Source organism: Natator depressus, chromosome 2 (assembly GCF_965152275.1).
Source record: "Natator depressus isolate rNatDep1 chromosome 2, rNatDep2.hap1, whole genome shotgun sequence".
NCBI lineage: Eukaryota > Metazoa > Chordata > Testudines > Cheloniidae > Natator > Natator depressus.
This window is the reverse complement of record NC_134235.1, coordinates 74,549,909-74,572,400: the sequence shown is the minus strand read 5'-3', so window position 1 is coordinate 74,572,400 and position 22,492 is coordinate 74,549,909. Positions and strand designations below refer to the sequence as shown.

Here is a 22,492-nt window from a genome sequence, read left to right as displayed (position 1 = left end):
CTCCCCTGGCAACTGAAAATCAGCGTCCTCCTGCATAATCAAATCAAGCCCTGCACTTCCAGCAGTCGCTGCCCTCATAGAGTCTACGGATTTTAAGGCAGAGGAACAGTTGTCTGAGTGGGAAACACCCCCATTTGGCCCTGGGTTCGGGGGGGACCCGTCGTGCGATTTCCCGACCCGCTACGACATTGATTAGCCCAGTGATAGCCCTTCCGACACTTGGGGCACTTCTTTGAGGGGTGGGCGGGCGCCGTCGATGAGCGGCACTCCCGCTGAAAGTGACCCTCCTTACCACAGCGGTAACGCTTCCCCTCCTTCCCGCTTTTCCGCAGGGCGGCGGCCAGAACTCCAGCTTTATGGGCTTGTGTTCCGATGTTTTGGCACGCCCGCAGCATGTCCGACAGCTCTAAAATTCCAGAGGCTTGTGCCGCCTGGAGAGCACGGCGGCAATCCTCGTTCGCATTTTCAACCGCCATTTTTAACAGGATCTCCTGAGCTGCCGCAGGGTTATCCACCTATCGGAGGATAGCCTCCTGCAATCTGTTGGTAAAATCCATAAAGGACTCTGATGCACCCTGACAGATACTGGCAAAGCTTTTAGTAGGCCTGCCCGAATCCGGGACCTTCCGGAAAGCATGCTGGGCGCAGGTGGAAATAATGGGGAAGACGGCCTGAGGGAGTTGAGACTGCAGCTGAACGGTAGCAAACTGGCCCTCCCCTGCCAACTGCTCATAAATGATACCTTGCTCTCTATATACCTGGGCTTGGCGTTCCGCCATCTGCCGATACTCACTAAGCCAAATAACATACTGACTGGGTGTCAGCATCATGCGCAACAGCGCCTTCCAATCTTCAGGGATCAGGGTGTACCCACTACCTAGCCCTTCAATGAGACCACGTACATATGTGCTAGTCAGGCCGAACTCGCGAATCGCTTTCTTTACCTCTCTGATCACTGAGTAAGGCAAACTGACCCAGTTTGCAACCTGGTTGCCCTGGCCATCATCCTGCCAGGTCACCGGACAAACTGAGACCAGATCAGCCAGCTCCTCTGCTGTAATATCTGAGCGAGTCTTTGCTGCGTGAACCATTTGTTGCACCAGCGAAAGCCCCTGAGCAGATGCAGACGACCCCCCGGGGGGCCCCGGAGCATGGGGCCCCACGGGCGGAGGGCGATCACACACTGGCTCCAGTGGGGAAGGCCAGGGAGGCGGTGGTAATAGAGGCACTGGGGGTGAAGCAGGGGGAGGGATGGTTGCAGGAGCGGACGGGGGTGGCGGGATCGGCAGTCCCTCTGTTGGCGCAGGAGAGGGTCTTTCTGAGGCGACACACTGTGTCGCATCGCTAGGAGGGGGGATGGCTGCAGGAGCGGACGGGCGTGGCGAGATCACCAGCCTCGCAAGGGAGGGCCTGTCCGAGGCAACACGCTGTATCGCGTCACGGCAGAGGTGCCAGGCATGTAAAGCCTGCACGGACGCCCGAGGCTCTTTGTGCAATGTCTGGCCCAACCGCTCCCAGTCCGCTAGCTTAGGGGTTCTGGCTTCAGGGTACCACGGGCATTGGGCACTCACCTCCTGTAGCAGGAGAGTGAGTTCTCGAGTGGGGCAGTCATGCTGAGCCTTACGCAGCAAATACTGTAGCTCATTGCGGTGTTGCACTTGCAAAGCAGAGAGGGAGCTTCCCATACTTACCACAATGAAAAATACTCACCGGGATCCACGAAGCGGATGAGTGACGCGTCTGAAACCCTTGCCGGGCGAGGTGAGTGCTGAGGGCCCCACGTTTGGGCACCAGTTGTGGCGGTTCAATGACAAGACAGAACACAGCTTTTAGCAAGCAAGCAGGCTGGTCTCTGCTAACAGGCTTCTGCCTGTCAGCTTTCCACCTTCCCCTTTATTCTCTCTCTCCCCCCGCGCATTACATTCTCCAACAGATAAAAGGAATACACTGGCTTTGTTTAACATTCTTATTTACCAATTTCTATCTACTGCATTCCTTGCTCTCGGGCCTTGAGCCCAGTCCTGAGAGGCTTCCCACGGTTCATGTCATCTTGGCGAGATTCCAAGGTTGATGCTCTTGGATGGAGCAGTGTGTGCACTGCTCCTACACAACACTCCGGGTGTGCCCTGAATGTTGCCAAGCGCATAAACTTTATGAATCCTACACAGGAGCATCAGATGAGCATCTGACAAGGCCCTGCTCCCTCCTCATGTCCAGGCCACCTGACCAGTGGTTTGGCATGAGCAACTCTAAGGCTGGTAACTATGATAACAACCTTGCAGAACCTGTGTGTGTGTTTGTATGAATGAATGAATAAGTAACAATACAACAGTGTGAGTTATATTTCTTTTTATTATTATATTTACAATAAATGTGGCATTTTGCCTTGTCCCTTTAATAAGATCCTGCTGGTTTTTATTTTATTGGTACAACACAGTCAGATCTACTGACCGGACACCCAAAGTCCGGTTACTGCGGGCAGGGGAGGCGAGGAGTCATCAAGTGATCACCCGCACCAGCCCCTACTCAGCTAGGACCACCTCCTACCTGCATGGGGTGGCTGCAACTCCCAGCCCCACATTTGTAGGTGAGTGGGGGGAGAGAGGAAAAGCAGTGAGCGACACAGGGAGGGGGAAAGAGGAGTGAATGGGGGGTGGGACCTCAGGGAATGGGGCAGGGCAGAAGCAGGGCCTCCAGGAAGAGCGGGGCAAGGTATGGCCTGGCGGACGTGGTGGGCAAGGGGAGGTTCCAGCACTCCTGCTGGAGTGTCCAGTTTTTAAATATTACAAAGTTGGCAACCCTATCTAGTCACAATACAGAGGGAGGAAGGGGGAAAGGGATGCAGGTACAATATAAAGGCAAAAAGAACAGGAGTACTTGTGGCACCTTAGAGACTAACAAATTTATTAGAGCATAAGCTTTCGTGGTCTACAGCCCACTTCATCGGATGCATAGAATGAAACATATAGTAAGAAGATATATATATATACACATACACATACAGAGAAGGTGAAAGTTGCCATACAAACTGCACCCCCAACTTGAAGCAAATACTCTCCAGCAACCACACACCACACAACAAAAACACTAACCCAGGAACCTATCCTTGCAACAAAGCCCGATGCCAACTCTGTCCACATATTTATTCAAGTGGCGCCATCATAGGACCTAATCACATTAGCCACGCCACCAGAGGCTCGTTCACCTGCACTTCTACCAATGTGATATATGCCATCATGTGCCAGCAATGCGCCTCTGCCATATACATTGGCCAAACTGGACAGTCTCTACGCAAAAGAATAAATGGACACAAATCTGACATCAGGAATCATAACGTTCAAAAACCGGTAGGAGAACACTTCAACCTCTCTGGCCACTCAATAAAAGATTTAAGGGTGGCAATTTTGCAACAGAAAAGCTTCAAAAACAGACTCCAAGGAGAAACTGCTGAGCTTGAATTAATATGCAAACTAGATACCATTAACTTGGGTTTGAATAGAGACTAGGAGTGGCTGGGTCATTACACATATTGAATCTATTTCCTTATGTTAAGTATCCTCACACCTTCTTGTCAACTGTCTAAATGGGCCATCTTAATTATCACTACAAAAGTTTTTTTCTCCTGCTGATAATAGCTCATCTTAATTAATATAGCCTCTTACAATTTGTATGGCAACTTCCACCTTCTGTGTGTGTGTGTGTGTGTGTGTGTGTGTGTGTGTGTATATATATATATATTTCTTCTTACTATATGTGCCGATGAAGTGGGCTGTAGCCCACGAAAGCTTATGCTCTAATAAATGTGTTAGTCTCTAAGGTGCCACCAGTACTCCTGTTCTTTTTGTGGATATAGACTAACAGGGCTGCTACTCTAAACCTCTAAATATAAAGGCAGAGGCTGAAGGAAGTTGAACACTCATTGAGTTAGTGCCCCCTAGTTAGTTTGGGGTGATATCGGTATCTGTGCTACCATGGACAATCGTGTCGCCGTCTGAACACTTGCCAATGAAAAGAATCAGCATCTTCTTTGGCGTGGGGGGCAGGGAGGAAGAGGGACATCATTAAACAGCCAGAGCCAAAAAGGGAAGGCGGGCGCCAGGCCTCTTGTGTGCAGCTAAACTTCGGTAGGGGGGTGGATCGTGGACGCTAATCTCTGCTACGGTGCTTGTTTTAGCATCTGCGGGGCCTGCGCCGCCGTGTCCCGTCTCCAGAGCCACACCAGCCTCCCAGTGGCTTCGTCTGACTCGAGTTGCGGAGAGGATGAGGGGGAGGGCCGGGGCCGGCCCCCTCCCGCCCCCGCCCGCCCCCGCCCCATTGCTGCAAGCGACGCAGGGAAACAGCAAAACCACCAGCCCAGCAGGACTGTCCGGCGGCGCGCTGGCCTTGCCGCCCGCGACCCCCAGCCGCTTGCCTCGCGCGATGGGCTCCCTGCTCAGCAGCGACAGCCGGGGCGCTGGCGCGGCTGCCCCTCGGTGCGCGCGGGATCTGGGGGGAGCTCCTGAGCAGCAGCAGCGGGTCCCGTCCTTTGACTGCTCCATCTGCCTGGAGGTGCTGCACCAGCCCGTGAGGACCCAGTGTGGCCACGTGTAAGCGCCGCCGTTTTGTGTCTGGCTCTAGCCGGGCAGAGTGGCTTCCTCCCAGCCAGGGGAAGGGGTTGGGGTACTGGAGACTTCCTCCCAACGAACCACCCCCACGCCCCTTGTTGGTTTTGGCTGAAGCCCGTCTTCTTCTGCGTGAAAGATTGCCAAGAAAGGAGCAGGTCTTGGCGTAACTCAGTTGAGTCTCATGGTGTTACACCAGGACGAACTTGGCCCCAAAGAGTGTAAACAAACTGGGGGTTTTTTAGGAAGGAGAATTGGGCTATTTAGGCTCGAAGCCAATATTCTGTTTTGAAGCAGCGCCAAAGATTAAAACAAAAAAGTGAGGTTTTGTCTTTAAAACGATTTAACCCCCCACCCCCCAAAGAGCTGGTTAACCTGGACTTTAAGGCAAGTGAGCTGGAGATCAGCTTAACAAGGGACGCTGGGGTTGGAGATCCAGTTTTCTGTACCCAGGCCATCTGTACTAGCAATTTACTGTTTCCAAAGGGGGATGATACCTTTGGGTGGAAAGGTGTGTTAAAAGTGGGAAGGATTATTGTTACTTTTTATCATTGTTATTCTACAGCCTATTCTTAACGTTTTTGGTAGAAAAAAGTCTCCAGGGAATTTGTCATCAATCAGTAACCCAGGCACATGCTAAGGTTTCAGTTCAGTTTCAGTGTCTAGCAGTTGTGTGATCAGCTACCTGGTGTGTTAGTTCGTTTTGGGCCTTTTCTATACTAGGATTTTTCTGACCTGTAATTTTCAGTGTGCAGCTCCACTAGAGTTGGTACTGGGGGAGAATGTGGGAGGCGTAAACCAGGTTCAAACAAGTTGAGGCATTTTTAACAGCATGTCAGATCAGGGTCAGATAGTATAGTGGTAAAAATGCCTGAGCCGTGCCTGTGTTACAGCCTCTGTTAATGCTACCTGTTGGAAATTGTGGGCCCAAAAGATTCCTACTGTAGACACAGCCAAAAAGTTGCTGTGTGTATTTGTCTCTCCTGGCTGAGCCAAGCACACAAATGCTATTAGTAGGATTTTTACACTTGAGGCAGCCAGGAACAAGCAGACCTTGACTGGAAATCATGCCAGTCTGCACAAATACTTATTTATTCTGCCAAAGTTGGTAACAAAAAGCTTTGTTTAAACCGTGCTTGTGTTTGGAACCCCAAAGGAAGTTTCCTTTTGATTCAATAATTTAAATGGGAAAATTCTTTTCCAGAAGCACAGAAAAAAAAAAAAAAGATTTGGGGCCTAATGCAAGAGTCTTTGCGCAGGTGAATTTCCAGTACATTAGTAACACAAGAGAGGAAGGGCTGAAGGATAAGACTCAAATTTTTTGACTAAAGATTTAATATTTGACCACAGGTGAGTTTTTAAAGCAGAGCAAGAAATACAAACCCAGAAAAAACTCTATGAATTAGCTCAGAAACAAACAATATGAATGAAGTAGTCAAGTAGTAAAAACCTAACATAACCTATGGCCAAACATTTCCTCTTTAAAGGAAGGTTTCAGAGTAGCAGCCATGTTAGTCTGTATCTGCAAAAAGAAAAGGAGTACATGTGGCACCTTAGAGACTAACAAATTTATTTGAGCATAAGCTTTCGTGAGCTACAGCTCACTTCATCGGATGCATGTAGTGGAAAATACAGTGGGGAGATTTTATATACACAGAGGACATGAAACAGTCTGTATGGTAACATCCATTGTTTCATGTTCTCTGTGACTCAAGTCCTGCGCCTAAATCAAGTTCTGACCAAAATGAAAACCCCTTAATTTCAACCTGCTGCTGCTTTTAACTCAAGTTGGCTGGCCTAGTAGCGGGTACAGGCTAAAGCTCAACTTAGTACAACTCATCACACTACACAGGCTAAGTCTACTTATTTTACGCCACTGTCCTCCCAATACCTTCCTACAATTCCTCTCCATGTGCCCCTGAAAGACAAGTTCTTGCACAAGATTTCAATCAGTCAATCAATCATCCAGAAACTGTATTTGGAGAGCAGAGGAATAGGGCCCTCAACAAGATTCAAGGACAACATCCTGAGAAGCTCAGCGTTTATTTCTTCTACCCCCATCCTGGCTGTTTTGTGGTATTTATGTATTTACATTTGTATTGACCAAATAAAACTGGAGAACAAACTGTTTTAATGGTAGGACTCAGCTGTAGAATAGTTTATGTTATAGCCTGAAATGTATCCAGACTGCTTCCTGGTTAGTCAGTAGAGGGAAGAAGTCACTGCCCAGTAACAGAATATTATCTTGTACACAATAAATTCTTGTGTTTCCATCTGTCCTGATATGCTATATCACCCTTCCCCAATGGTGATTTGATAGGTAGGGTGGACAAAGGACAATCCGGTCTTATACCATGTGATATTAACAGGGGCGGGCCCCTGACAACTCACCTGAACCATGATCACGGATGTTTATAGAAGACTATTAAACCCTGTCTAAAATACAAAAATAATCCAGATTAAAACCTGGCTGTGAAACATGGTTGAGGTCAAATCATGTTAGAACATGGTTTATTCTTGGATAGAAAACATGTTAGGCCTGATGTACCACTCCCTGGTGCTTTGTGTAGTTGTTTACACTTGGCAAAGTAGGTGCAAAATGTCACCACCAGCCTGAGAATTCTGATTTGGTAGTATTCCACCTACTTTGCCTAGGTGTAAATTACTGTACAAGGGGCAAGGCAGTGGAGATTCAGAACCACTACAACTGTTTACATTTTGGACATTTTCCAAAGATTTCCCAGTGTTGCTAACACCAGCTGAGCTCCAGCACCGTTAGCAACATTTAGAGCCCTAGGTCCAAATTCTTAGGACCAGTGCTACTGCACCTGGAAAGAAAGAAAAAAACACATTATAATACAATTTTCCTGCATTCATATTCAAATGTGGTGGTTTTTTTAGTGCAGCTAGGTCCTTAGACCTTTTTAAATGTATAGTTTGAGTAAAGGACAATTATGAAAAACTTATTGTTCTCAGCCAATTTTTACATACTGCAGACCCATTGATTAGATTGCTATGATAATAATCTTTTTACTAGGGAAATATAAACTTCTGGTAACATGAGACACAGTTTTTTTTCCAGCTTGTAATGGGATATTTACTCTGCCAGTAACTATGCTGCTTTGGATTATTGACCACAGGTCCATTGACTCCCTAGATAAGTTTGTCTCCTAACAGAGGCACACCTAGATTGCTAGTTTAAAAACTTACATATTTATCTGAATTAAGTATTGGCTGAAATGCAGTATCTGGACCTGCGAGTGATGGTTTAGCACATTCTGGATCAAAAAGGTATATTTGAGGAAGCTATATTTCTTGCCCATTTTGTGCAATATACAGACTATGTTTCCTCACTGCATTTTTGGCTTTCGAACACATTGAAGGAGGAGAAAATGGAAAAATTAAGGTAAAAATGAAGTGAAAATATCAAAGTTTATTGCTTCAGTTCTCATTTCAGCAAGCCTAGACTAAACATCAGTAAAAGCTTTCAGCATGCTCACAGCATGATCTCAGAGAATCATGTGGACACTCTCTCTGGCAGTCTGCCATTTGTCAAGCATGTCCACAGAGAAATCTGATAACAGTTTTTGTGCGCCTGCTCTTGAGAGCTTCACAGTGTAATTTCCATAGTCCTGACTTCATCCCATCACATCCTTGACAGCTTCGCTAATCTTAACAAACCAAATCCTGGTGTCTCTCATGTTAGTAGTAAGTCTCCTACTGACTTTAATGAGAAGAGGATTTAGTCCAGACTACCTGCTATTTTCAAACCTTATTTAACATAATGAGGGTGGCAGGCCCTACCTCCCCAATTTTTTTTTAAGAATATCTGCTTAAGACTTTTCTGTGGGTAACTCCACAACACAGCAAACAGGAGATCAAGAATGAGCTCTCAAAACTGGAGACTCTCATACAAAACCAACCTTCCACACAAACTTCCACGTGGCTGGACATTACAAAAACGAGACAAGCTATTTACAACGCACACTTCTCTACAGAGGAAAAAGGACAGTAAACTATCAAAACTCCTACATGCCACAGGGGGCTACAACAGTAATACACTTAACTCACCCAACAATATTGTTAATCTATCCAACCACACACAGAGCCCGGCAGAAGAGTCTGTCCTATCTCAGGGGTTCTCTTTCTGCCCCATCACCCCCATGCACATGATACAGTTCTGCGGTGATCTGGAAGCCTACTTTCACCGTCTCCGACACAAGGAATATTTTCAACACGCCACTGAACAGTGCACTGACCCACAGGAACCCTCCTACCAACACTACAAGAAGAAGAACTCTGCATGGACTCCTTCTGACGGTCGAAATGACAGACTGGACTTCTACATAGAGTGCTTCCGCAGACGTGCACAGGCTGAAATTGTGAACAAACAGTATCACTTGCCCCATAACCTCAGCCATACAGAACGCAACGCCATCCATAGCCTCAGAAACAACTCTGACATTATAATCAAAGGGGCTGACAAAGGAGGTGCTGTAGTCATCATGAACAGGTCGGATTATGAACAGGAGGCTGCCAGGCAACTCTCCAACACCACATTCTACAGGTCACTGTCCTCTGATCCCCACTATCCTCTGATCCCTCTGAGGAGTACCAAAAGACATTACACCATCTGCTCAAGAAGCTCCCTGCTATAGCACAGGAACAAATCTCCATAAACCTGGAAATCCTGGACACCCCATTATCTCGGGCATTGGCACTCTTACAGCAGGATTATCTGGCTATTTGGACTCTCTCCTCAGACCTACACTACCAGCACTCCTAGCTATCTTTGAGATATTTCCTGAGGAAACTACAATGCATTGGTGATCTTCCTGAAAACACCATCCTGGCCACCATGGATGTAGAAGCTCTTTACACCAATATTCCACACAAGGATGGACTACAAGCTGTCAGGAACAGTATCCCTGATGAGGCCCCAGCACACCTTTGTGACTTTGTCCTCACCCACAACCATTTCACATTTGGGGACAACTTATACCTTCAAGTCAGCGGCATTGCTATGGGTACCCTCATGGCCCCACAGTATGCCAACCTTTTTATGGCTGACTTAGAACAACTCATAATCAGCTCTCATCCCCTAGCGCCCCTCCTCTACTTGCGCTACATTGATGACATCTTCATCATGTGGACCCATGGGAAGGAGGCCCTTGAAGAATTCCACCTGTATTTCAACAATTTCCACCCCACCACCAACCTCAGCCTGGACCAGTCCACACAAGAGATCCACTTCCTGGACACTACAGTGCAAATAAGTGATGGTCACATAAACACCACCCTATACCGGAAATCTACTGACCGCTATACTTACCTACATGTCTCCTGCTTCCATCCAGGACACACCACACAATCCATTGTCTACAACAGAGGTGGGCAAACGACCGTCCTGCCCGGCCCCCAAGCTCCTGGCCTGGGAGGCTAGCCCCCGGCCCCTCCCCTGCTGTTCCTCCTCCCCTGCAGCAATGCCTCCGCGCGGGCAGCGCTCTGGGCGGTGGGGCTGCCTGCTCATGCAGGGCAGCACAGCAGCGTGTCTGGCTCCAGCTGGGAAGCGGCGGCCAGACGTGCTGCTCGGAGCGGCATGGTAAGGGGGCCAGGGTCGGGGGGTTGGATAAGGGGTAGGGGGTCCCAGGGGGCAGTCAGGGGACAGGGAGCAGGGGGCAATTGGATGGGGTGGAGGTTCAGGGGGTGGTGTTCAGGGGACAGGGAACAGGGGACGGTTGGATAGGGCAGAGGTTCTGGGCGGGCAGTCAGGGGATGGGGAGCGGGGAGAGTTGGGGGGGGGGGTTAGAGAGGGGGTGGGGTCCTGGGGGGCGGTTAGGGGCAGGGGTCCTAGGAGGGGGTGTCTGGGGACAAGGAGCAGGGGGGGTTGGATGGGTCAGGGGTTTTGAGGGGGGCAGGCCGGAGGCGGGAAGTGGCAGGGGGCAGATGGGGGTGGGTGCCAGGCTGTTTGGGGAGGCACAGCCTTCCCTACCCGGCCCTCCATACAGTTTCCCACCCCGATATGGCCCTCGGGCCAAAAAGTTTTTCCCACCCCTACTCTACAGCCAAACCCTAAGATACAACCGCATTTGTTCCAATCCCTCAGACAGAGACAAACACCTACAAGATCTTTATCAAGCATTCTGAAAACTACAATACCCACCTGGGGAAGTGAGGAAACAGATTGACAGAGCGAGATGGGTACCCAGAAGTCACCTACTACAGGACAGGCCCAACAAGGAAAATAACAGAACACCACTGGCCATCACGTACAGCCCCCAGCTAAAACCTCTCCAGCACATCATCATCAATCTACAACCTCTCCTGGAATGTGATCCCTCGCTCTCACAGACCTTGGGAGACAGGCCAGTCCTCGCTTACAGACAGCCCCTCAACCTGAAGCAAATACTCACCAGCAACTACACACCACACCACAGAAACACTAACCCAGGAACCAATCCTTGTAACAAACCTGGTTGCCTACTCTGTCCCCATATCTACTCTAGCAACACCATCAGAGGACCCAACCACATCAGCCACACCATCAGGTGTCATTCATCTGCACATCTACTAATGTGATATATGCCATCATGTGTCAGCAATGCTGCTCTACCATATACATTGGCCAAATCGGACAGTCTCTACTTAAAAGAATAAATGGACACAAATCAGACATCAGGCATGGTAACATACAAAAGCCAGTAGGAGAACGCTTCAATAACAGATTTAAAAGTAGCCATCCTTCAACAAAAAAACCTTCAAAAACAGACTTCAAAGAGAAACTGCAGAGCTACAAGTCATTTGCAAACTTAACGCTATTAATTTGGGCTTGAATAGGGCCAGGAGTGGCTGGCTCACTACAAAAGCAATTTTCCCTCTCTTGGTATTGACACCTCCTCATCAATTAGTGGGAGTGGACCACATCCACCCTGACTGAATTGGCCTTGTCAACACTGGTTCTCCACTTAGAATCATAGAAGATTAGGGTTGGAAGAGACCTCAGGAGGTCATCTAGTCCAACCCCCTGCTCAAAGCAGGACCAACACCAACTAAATCATCTCAGCCAGGGCTTTGTCAAGCCGGGCCTTAAAAACCTCTAAGGATGTAAGGTAACTCCCTTCTCTTCATGTGCCAGTATATTTATGCCTGTATCTGTAATTTTCACTGCATGCATCTGAAGAAGTGTGGTTTTTTACCCACGAAAGCTTATGTCAAAATAAATCTGTTAGTCTTTAAGGTGCCACCGGACTCCTCGTTGTTTTTGTGGATACAGACTAACACAGCTACCCCTCTGATACTCTGCAACACCACACCTCTATACCAATATATATTAATATTCTGCCTTAAAAGATACCTCCAAAGCCAATTCTATCACATTTCCAATAAGACTGGTGTTTGACTGGATAATTCTTCCAGCTCCTTATACCACTCTCTTTCTAACTTTCCCCGTTTGTCGGCTCCAGTTTAATCTTGGGGTAAACACAATCCTGAGATGACTGAACTGCCTGCTGTGTTGTGAATCCATTTTTTCTCTCTTGAACAGGTCCAGAAAGAGGGTATTCCCCCACCAGCCCCTATTCTTGGGCCGTCAGGGCTCAAATTAAGGGCTATGCCCCCCGATCCCTCCCGCTACTTACGGTGCACCAGCCAAGCAGGCTGGACCATATCCAGCTGCTCTGTTTGAAACGATAGCCAGAGATCATAACTACATACTCCTGCTCCAAACAGGGCATATTCGTAGCCTTATGTTCCACAGTGATGTGTGTTCTATCACCCTGCGAGGATGAGGAACCCCAGTTAGCCAACCTTTACTCCACCTAGGTCTGCCAGAGATACTGGCAACTAATGCCCCTGACTCCTGTCCCATCTGCGATGAGATGGAATCCTTGGCACATGCCCACCTCCAATGTGCAAGATTGCACCCACTCTTTTGGCTCCTCCAGAACCTCCTGCTGAGTTTCTGTTTGCACTTTACTCCACATCTATTCTGCTATGCACTCCCTGTGACCCCAAGAAGTCATGTGACTTCCTAGTCAACCTCCTCCTAGCACCATGATGGCCATACCTCAGTCAAGGAGGAGGACACTCAACGGAGAGGTTCTCTGCAATTGTAGAGCCTACTTCCATTTCCTTGTCATTTCACTGCTCTGGGCAGTGTCTCTGGGCAGCATCCACTTACTCCTTGGACTCCTTTATGAAGCAGTGGGACGCTGTCTAGGGTTCTCTGCTTGGTGTCCCCATCTGGAACCCTTGTTTTGAACTTTTGACCCCCATTCCTATTCATGTTTTATCATTTGTTGTCTCATGGAATCTTGTTTTCTGGGCTCTGTGGCCCCTCCCTCAATTGAGGAGGTGGGCCTCTTGTCTAGGTGGACTTGGACCCACCCTCCCAAAATTCAGATTAGCCCTCAAACCTTCCTCACATCCCAATCCACCCCTATATCCCTCTTGCATTTGTTTTCTTTCTACTGAATACCATACTCTTAGATATACTATGATTTATCCCGTTGAAATTCAAAAGCATCTAATTGCCTCCATAGTTCATTGTGCATTTGTGACCTTATAGCCACTTCATTTACATAAAGTAACCTAAGCATTATCTTCCTATCCAGGTTTTTAAGTAATTTACATAAATGTTAAAAAGGGTTGCAGACAAGTTAACCCCTTGTTATCCTGAACCCTTCACTATTCTTATTTTAGCCTAGATTCTACTGTCTGAATAAACCTCCCCTACTCTCATTCCTTCAAAAGTATTACAGCTTCTGCCATAATGTACTTCTATTCACAATAGCAAGTGCAGGAGAAATCTGCCAAACAAACCTACAGCTTATTGTTTTGAAGCCAAATATACAGCCCTTAAATACTTTTAGAGAACACACAAGTGCACAGTGATGCTGCAAAGCAGGGTTATTGTGGGTTTATATTCAGACCAGGGCTCTGACATTCTACCAACCCCCCAGGCAAATTATTCCTGCCAGAGGCAGCATTAATATGTGGGACATGGGCTGATCAGGTCAAGGGGCAACATGCTAAATTGTGGCATTTTTACTGCCTACACCTACAGGAGTCACCCTTGCTACCATCAGTGTTGCTGTACTAATGGAACGTTATGGATAAAAATTTTCCTAGTGTAGAAACTCCAATGACCTGTACATTACTTTATCAACAAAGTTATAGAGTAGGATGCTACAAGCAAACAACACACCTATTAACTGACTAGATCTGCCATAGAAACTGATCATCATACCATATTATATTAGTGATGACATATATACACACACACCCCCAACTGGAATGTCACCATAATTATGATTTATTTGTACTGCTTTAATGGAAAGTGTTTATATTTGTTTTAATTTCTTTATGCAGATTCTGTCACTCCTGTATTGTTACAAGTTTAAGGAATAATACATGGACATGTCCTTATTGCCGGTCTTATCTTCCTTCTGAAGGAATTCCAGCTACTGATATTGCCAAGAAGATGAAAAGTGTATACCAAAACTGCACAGAGTGTGACACACAGGTTTGCAAGTCTAACATTCATTACTGATTAACTCTAAAGATATTCTGTGCACAAGAAATGATAAGATTAAGGCCTCTTTTCTAGGCTGTGTTTACAGTTAAACTGCTACAGCAGCACACTGCAGTTGGTGCTTCAGCGTAGCCATACACTGCAGCAATAAGAGGGGTTCTCCCAGCGCTGTCATTGATCCACCTCCCCAAGACACGGTAGCTAGGTCAAGGGAAATGTTTTGCCATTGACCTAGTGCTGTCACCACTAGAGCTCAGGTCCCTTGAACTACAAGTCACTCCCGGATGTTGATTTTCACACCCCTGAACAATGTAGCTGGATTGACCTAATTTTTTAGCATAGACCTGGCCTCAGGGCAAGCAGAATATTTTGTTGTAGCAATGCCAGTCAATTTCCTCATGTAAACAAACTCTAAAATAAACTCAGTCAGACCAGTTGGACCTACTTATCCCAGGTCCAGATTTGCCAGGGTTGAGTCTCCACTACCTTAGACTGTGGCCTTATTTAGACTAGGGAAAAAGTGCTTTTCTAAATTGAGTGAGCTCAGCTGCAAGACCCTACACTATAACAACCTGCTAGAATCAAACTAAAGGTGTTAAATTGTATCTACATTAGTGTTACTGGTGTTTTCCATCAAGTTAAAATACCTCAATTGAGCTAACAACTGGAAAAAAAACCCACACCATTTTTTCTTAATTTAGGCAAGGCGCTTGTGTTATCATTTACCCCTGTGCAAAGTTGCTTGTAAAATGTTACCATTGTGCACATGTGTAAATCACTAAACAAATTGCAAAGCAGTAGAGAATTAGGCCCATCATTTCTAACTTTGCAGAGTCGAGCAAGAGAATGAATTAGCAGGTCTGGACAAGGAAGACAGTTGATTGGTACTTTACTCATATACATTAATTTGAAAGTTTATACAAAACCAAAACATTTTTTCACTTTGTTCACAACCTTTCACTGCATACTTGTCCCCTTTTCATTCTGCATAATGAATACCCCATCCTGTTTTGATTTTAAGTATAGGCCAGAACAGCATCTCCTTCCTCATTGTTCTTTCTCAGTGTCTTACTTCCTTTTATCAGCTGCAAAATAAAACCTACTAATTCTTCTATATCAGCTGTAAGATGAACATATTGGAGCGGAATGCCAGAATGAAGGGATGAATTTAGGAAGTGCTGTTGTTATCTGATTAGTTAGATTACAAACAGCATCAGAAACATATCAGGAATGTTATATAATAGTGTGACTTTCATTTTTTATTTTCACCTTGTGTTTTGTATTTCAGAAAACTGTATTTCACTGGTAATGGATAGTTTAAGGCAGTGCCTTAATACTACTACACGTGCATTTTTGTAGTTTTTTTTATTTGAGACAGAGGTAACAGAAAATGTCATTGATATGTCAAGGAATACAAGGCTCTTGTTGTTTTTCTTTGTAAAAAATACGTAAAGGACCTGGTTCACAAGATTTACTGTAACATGGTCGTGAAGTAAAGTGAATGGGCCAGATCTCAGTTACATCAGTGTAAGACCCAAATCCCAGTCCCAATGAAGCCAATGAGAGTTTTGCTATTGACTTTGTCAGTACTAGGATTTGGCCCTCAGTCTAGTAAAAGCATCGTTGATTTTAGTAGAGTCAGTCCAGATTTGCACCAGTGTAACAGAGAGGAATGTGATCAAATAGGTCTTTTTACCTGCATAAGACCTGGTGGGTAGGACCCACTGTCTCGAACACTTCATTTCACGATCTAAAATGTTAGTCTGAAAACCATGACAAAAGTCTCAAACTGCTAGATATCTAGTTCTAATTAATTTTACACTCAAAAACATGCACTTTTTTGATAGGTAATATATTGAAATAATCTGCTCAGTCAGTAAGATCTTATAACTCCTGAGAAGTTGGGCTAATAATAGAAATTATGATATATTCTTAATGAAAATGCTACCACTCTAATGAAAATAGCTCTCAAGCAAATGGGCCTCTAAGTTTTCAGACTTGGTTTACAATAGGTTGATATAGCTATGGTGCTCAGAGGGGTGAAAAATCCAAGGAAAGGGAAAAACCCCTTCCATCGCTATAGTCTGCATCTACACTACAGGGTTATAGCAGCATAGCTACAACATCATAGCTGTGCTACTGTAGTGCAGATAATGTAAACCTGGCCTCAGAATGGCAAAGATAATAAGCTATGCTAAGTGAACAAGACCACCAGGTATATGACATGTCTGTGGGGCTAAAGAATAACAGGTTGCTTCTTAATATTGCCTAGGTATGTCTGAGTGAAATGAGAGTTCATTTAAGGACTTGTGAGCAATATATAGAAAAATATGGACCTCTACAAGAGCTTGGAGACACAGCAACGAGGTACAGCCCTTTGATGATCATAATGTGACCACTGTTCTGTTGAGTTTACTGTATATTGGTGTTGGGATAAAATAGTACAAAGTACAGCTGGTCAAACAATTACAAAAAGAAAAAAGGTCAAAGTTTGGAAGTTGTTTCCATTTCACAGGGTTTGACATGTATCCATTTTCTGTTTTTTACAATTTGTCACATTTTTATCAAAATGATCATCAGTTTTTTTGTCTATTGAAACCCAGTAATAATGATTTTGAGAATGTTCTCAATAAAAAACAATATGAAATGTGACACTTTTCAAAAATAAAAAAAATCAAGTCCACAGCTTTTTCATTAACGTTTTTATTTTTGAAAAAAGGCCATTTTTTATCACATTCTTTCTTTGAAAAAGTTCAACCATCGTATAGCATACAGCTAGGAATCAGCATTTTTAAATATTTAGGGTAAAATCCTCATTACTTTTTGGAAAACAAAATCTACCTGTGTTTTTTATAAACAAAGAAAGTCATTCATAATCATGCCATCTTTGTAATTCCCAGATATGCCTGTCCATTTTGCCAGTGTGAGTTGCATGAAGATGATCTAATGGACCATTGTCTCACTTATCATAGAACAGAAAGGAGAGCAGTGGTAACTATCTTGCAGTCAGTTATATGTACAAATGTGTACTTTATTGAACTTACATATTAAACTGATGGATCCTGTTTGGCTGCAGACACTAGTAGACATGACAACAGGTGGAAAAAAAGCATGAATTACAACCTTGGCTTGGATGACACAGTAATTACAAAAATAAGTGGCCTGCACCCAGTCTGTACCAGTGATTCCACCACAGCTAGCTTGGGTGCTAGAAAAGAGTATCAAAAGTTCTATGCTAGAAATACACCCACCCATATGTCATGATGGCTCCAAAGGAGAGTTTATAGTTAGCCCTTTGGACTAATGACATGCATTTTCAAAATGCCATGCCACCAACAGTTTTACCAGATTCAGTGATTCTTCCACTTTTAAAATTCTGTATTCATCATTTCTCTCCATGGACCCAACATCAGCTCTTAACCTCCTAGACTCCACTTTCTGTGCAGTATTTTCTGTCTATCTTGATAGTCCTCTTGCCTAGCACAAAACGATCTATGGATCATTATTTGAGAACTACTCCAGTGATTCATAAGAGCTACAAAGGACAAAGGACAAATTATTATAGTTGTACAAACAAAAATACATAGAATGGCCCCAAGCCTAGGGCTCCATGAGGCATAAGGGTCTGACTGTGGGGATCAAATTACAGGATTAAGACCTGTATATAGGCCTGATCTTGACAAGTTCTGTGCACGACTCTCACTGATTTCACTGGGAGTTGAATTTGCTTAAGACCTGATCCTGAGGGATGCCAAGTCAAAAAGTTAACAAATTGAATGACTGATATATGACACAACTATCCCTCATCACTAATAAAACAAAGGACAACACTCTCTTCTCCCTTATGGTGCAGGTTAGTTCTCAATCTGCTTAACTACTATCAGATTGATGTTAACATTTTGGTAGGTCTGTGTATATCAGGGGTGGGCAAACTTTTTGGCCCAAGGGCCACATCTGGGTATGGAAATTATATGGCTGGCCATGAATGCTCACAGTTCCTGGCTAATGAGAGCTCCGGGGGGCGGCATTTGGGGCAGGGGCAGCATGCGGAGTCCTCTGGCTGCCCCTACACATAGGAACAGGAGTGGGGACATGCTGCTGCTTCTGGAAGCTGTGTGGAGCCCCAGCAGGCCCGGAGCAGGGCAAGTCCCGAACCCCGCTCCCCATTGGGAGCTCGAGGGCCAGATTAAAATGTCTAAAGGGCCGGATGCGGCCCCCGGGCCGTAGTTTGCCCACCCCTGGTGTATATAGTATTGGGAATACAAATTAAGGAAAGAATAAATAAGGTTACAGTTGAACATTGGGTTCACCATTAAGAGTTACTACCCTAGCAGATCATATTTTGCCAAATTTTAGTTGTGTGGTTTTAAATTAGGTTCAGCATTTATTTGTTCAAGTCTACTGATTGTTCAGCACATATAGAAGCCAACCTGGTAATTGCCAAACAAAAATGTTACATTTTTTAGCATAAATATGTTTATTTATAGTACTTAGAGCAAATGCGTAAGCAGTAGCTGTGTGCAGTTATGGGGCAGAATAAGGCCCTTAAAACTTAGTTAACCCTCTTGTGTTAAAAGGTCTCACTCCACAATTAAACAAGTTTATCCCTTATACACCAGTAAATAATATACATTGCACAGCATTTCATTAAAATGGTCTAACACCTTCCTTGAAAACCTCACACAAATATACAAACTATAGTTTAATTTAAATAATGTTTAGATTATAGAACAAACCCCCAAAAGAGTCAAGAAATTCCTCTATGTCACATTGATGTCATAGCAACATGACCTATAAATGTGACAACTGGTACAGCAAGAGCATAGACACTGCTCATTGCATAATTTGTTACCAGAATCCTGCCACATAGCAAAGGGTTCTCCAGGGCAGGTTGGGGAAACACTCCATAGGGTAGTGGTTGCATCTAGAAGACTGGCCTCTCCCCTTAATCTTGAAACCCTAGAAGTGTAGGACTGGAAGGGACCTCAGTAGGTCATCTAGTCCAGTCCCCTGCATTCAAGGCAGGACTAAGTAATAACTAGATCATCCACCCTCCGTGGGATGTATTGTGTGGGTTGGCACATTAGATATCTGTTTCTGAGAGTGCTCAGTTGAGGTTCATGGAGAGATTCTGGTCTGCTGTTTCTACCTCCTCTTTCATACCAGAAGAGCACAGAGCAGGATTTAGCTCTAGAAGTATCAGTCAATAAGTTAGCCTTTTATACTTTGCTATAAACATGTTATTCAAATGTTGTTTTAATGTGTACTAATATTTTTATGATATGATTTGAAGTAAATGCTGCAGCAATTACAATGGTTAGCTATATTGCAGAGGACCAAAAATTATGAAGGAACTAAAATCTCCTTCCAAAACAATGAAGGCATTTTTGTTTTAAGTAGCACAGTAAACCACCACATATGTAAGTGGGAGCCCCATTATTTTCAGTGGAAAAGTAAATCATGTGGCACATAGGTTGGGAGCACAACAAATAACTTTTCATTTTACAGTCTTGGGTTAGCCGGTAGCAGGGAAGGAGTTAAGCATGAGATGAGGACAGACAGACACCCCCATGGGATCACTGAACAGAAAACACGCAACTGGGATTAAGCTAATTTTACTGCTGGACTACAGGTATATTGTGTTTGGCAGTAAATATATTTATGTCACTCAAAGAAAGCCATTTAGCTATTACTGTTCCAGATATTTCACATTTCTCTCCCCTTAACACTGATAATATTTCCTTCTGCAACGTCTTTGTAATGAAAACTCAATATCGATAGTTTTTCCCATTTACAGTACTGTCCAATTTGTCGTTTAATACCTGGTGAAAATCCAAGCTATTTTAGCAGGAATTTTATAAGGCACCTTCAACTCAGACACACATTCTACCATGAAGACTACATAGTGAGTAAATAATATAATCATTTTTATAAGCTACTGTCCTGACTTCTTTACATATCTCCCTCCGTACCTCTGACAATCAATATGTCATATGAGGGTATGCATTTAATTGTCAGAATGTCATGCTTAGGTTACGTTGTGAGGTTACGAAGAAGTAATAGATATTAGTGGGGGCAACAGACTCTAGTGGTAAGAACGCAAGACTGAGAGTTGGGAGACATGGATTCTATTCCCAGTTCTGCTGCTAAGTCATGGTGTGACCTTTGGCAAACACTTAACCTCTCTCTGTTCCTCAACTTACCCCACTGGCTTCAATGGATTGAGCTATTAAACAACAGCTACTTACACTCTCCTAACTCGATAAAATTTAGACTATACATCACAAGAGTTGAAACACTATTAAAAATATCAAAAACATTTTTTCAGTGGTTTCCTTTATCGCCCTGACTGACATTCATCCAGACATCATACTGAAAAAAAGAGATGAATCCAATACTTTCTAAAGTGAGGGCATACCCCTGAGGAAGTGGTGCCAGACTTGAGAAAACCACATGTGCCATCAATAAAATGTTAATCTATATTACATGCATATAAGAGTAATACACCTGATAATATTGGATAATATTTTATTGATGGCTCATGTATTTTTTTTATATTGTTTGCCACAGAGTGCTGAGATACGCAACATTTTGTTATTTGTATATATAATTACATAATATGCATCTGTGTGTCTGGGGCCTGTAATAAATACCATAGGAGTTACTGGTGTTTGCATATCGTATTTTACTTGTCAGTCTCCTCTGGCATTCTTCCTTTTATAATTAAATTTGTTTCATAGTAAAGATTTCACCCACGATAAATTGTCAATGCTTAAAACCGAGTAGTATAATGTAAGTCCCCAATCCTGCAAACTACTTATGTATGTGCTTAACTTTAAGCATGCATATAGTTCCACTGAAATCAATGTTTTGTTGGGTCATGGTCTAATCAAGCTCTCAAGAATAGAAATAGCTTGTTAAAATGGTAATTGTTTTTATCTGCATGCCTAAATATCTTTTTCTTTTCTTATTCCAGGATATAAACATAGTAGAAGAAGCCCTTATTGAAAACGTTCTACACCAGTCATTTTTAGAATATGTGCATGTGAATCATCCAAACAGCACATAATTCTACTGAAAAGGGTGGGATAGATGTTCAACAGATTACGTTGTTCATTCAGATTCAGTTTTTACAGTTACCGGGACGTTGTCAGATTTTAGACTTAAACAGGTTGATTGAAAAAATAGTTTTGTTTTTAAATTAAATTCCAACTCCATCAGACAAAAATGTAAAAGATCATGCTGCCATATTGCTGTTTTTGAACACCTAAAATGCAGTAATCACTGTCTGCCTGTACTACCTTATTCCTCATTGACAAACACCATTACCTTTATACAAAGGAAAAGCAATGACTGGAGCAGAGAGCAGCTTGTGCTCGCATATTCCATGAGCAGGCCACAGTCGCCATGATACTGCTGATGATGTTGCAATGCTTGGGCCAGACAGCAAACAAGGCACAGCCGTTTTTGGATTCTGTAGCCTATCAGACTGGGCGGGGAGGGAGCTCAGGGCTTCTGCCGTGCACCAGGGTGGTGGGGCTAGGGTCTTCTCTGCCCAGCAGGGATGGGGTCTCAGGGCTTCAGCCCTGCGGGGCACGCCTGCCGGGGCTCAGGACATCAGCAGGTGCCGCCTGTGGAGAAGGAGCCCCAGCAGTTGCACCCCGGCTCTCAAACTACTGAAGATTGTCGTATGCGGCTCGGAGGCTCATTACGTTTGGCCACCCCTGCTCTACAGTGACCAGAAGATAGGGATATAGCCTTGTTTCAAAACTTACCTCCAACAGAGAAGTAAGCACACAAACTTCTTTGTGTAATTCTACACATTTTCATTGTTGAGATTTCATTTCACAAATACGTTTTATCATGAGGAATAAAAAGTTGGCAGGGCCACTGATTTCATCTAAAAAAATAGTCTGATTTAAAACGCTTTCCTTCAAATAAATGTTCTTCATAAACCTCTGCTGTCTGATTTCTTTTTACATGTTGTCTATGTCAGTGGCAAAAATGACATGAGATTTACAAGGTTGGTGCCACGCTATATATTGCTCTATGGCATACTACTTGTCAAGATCAAGGTCACAGCTTTATTAAAGGATTAAGATTTACAACAACGTTAACAACATGAACACCTTCACATAAACCTCCCTATAGTTTACTTCTCTGAGGTCAACAGCCCGATTTCTTCCCCTTCCAGAAGCTGCTAACCAATAATTACTGCAGTCTACTGAATAAAGTTCAAATGGACCAGCACTTTCTTTTTATTATATTTTGCTCTTTCTACAGTACTCTTTACCAACAGTAATTAATTCAGCTTCATAAAATCCCTATGAAGTAGGTAAAAATTATTACCTATTTACAG

At 44.2% G+C, this 22,492-nt stretch overlaps 1 protein-coding gene across 2 annotated transcripts; it reads left to right on the top strand.

Moving 5' to 3' along the window:
• Positions 1–4,331: 4,331 nt before the first annotated feature.
• Positions 4,332–21,918, top strand: RNF125 (ring finger protein 125). 2 transcript variants are annotated; one of them, XM_074943106.1, is made up of 6 exons: positions 4,332–4,586; positions 13,971–14,124; positions 16,406–16,500; positions 17,034–17,124; positions 19,931–20,038; positions 21,110–21,918. In XM_074943106.1, exons 1-6 carry the CDS (start codon positions 4,420–4,422, stop codon positions 21,200–21,202), a joined length of 708 nt encoding a protein of 235 aa, XP_074799207.1. In that variant the 5' UTR covers positions 4,332–4,419; the 3' UTR covers positions 21,203–21,918. The 2 variants fall into 2 exon arrangements, with proteins under 2 accessions (XP_074799207.1, XP_074799208.1); XM_074943107.1 differs by lacking the exon at positions 19,931–20,038.
• The last annotated feature ends 574 nt before the right edge of the window (positions 21,919–22,492 follow it).

Excerpts from the sequence above, each read along its gene's own strand:
- RNF125 (XM_074943106.1), top strand. The coding sequence starts at position 4,420 with ATGGGCTCCCTGCTCAGCAGCGACAGCCGGGGCGCTGGCGCGGCTGCC. Across the intron at positions 14,125-16,405 it reads GCACAGAGTGTGACACACAG|GTATGTCTGAGTGAAATGAG; the intron begins GTTTGCAAGTCT and ends AATATTGCCTAG. Across the intron at positions 17,125-19,930 it reads GAACAGAAAGGAGAGCAGTG|TACTGTCCAATTTGTCGTTT; the intron begins GTAACTATCTTG and ends TCCCATTTACAG.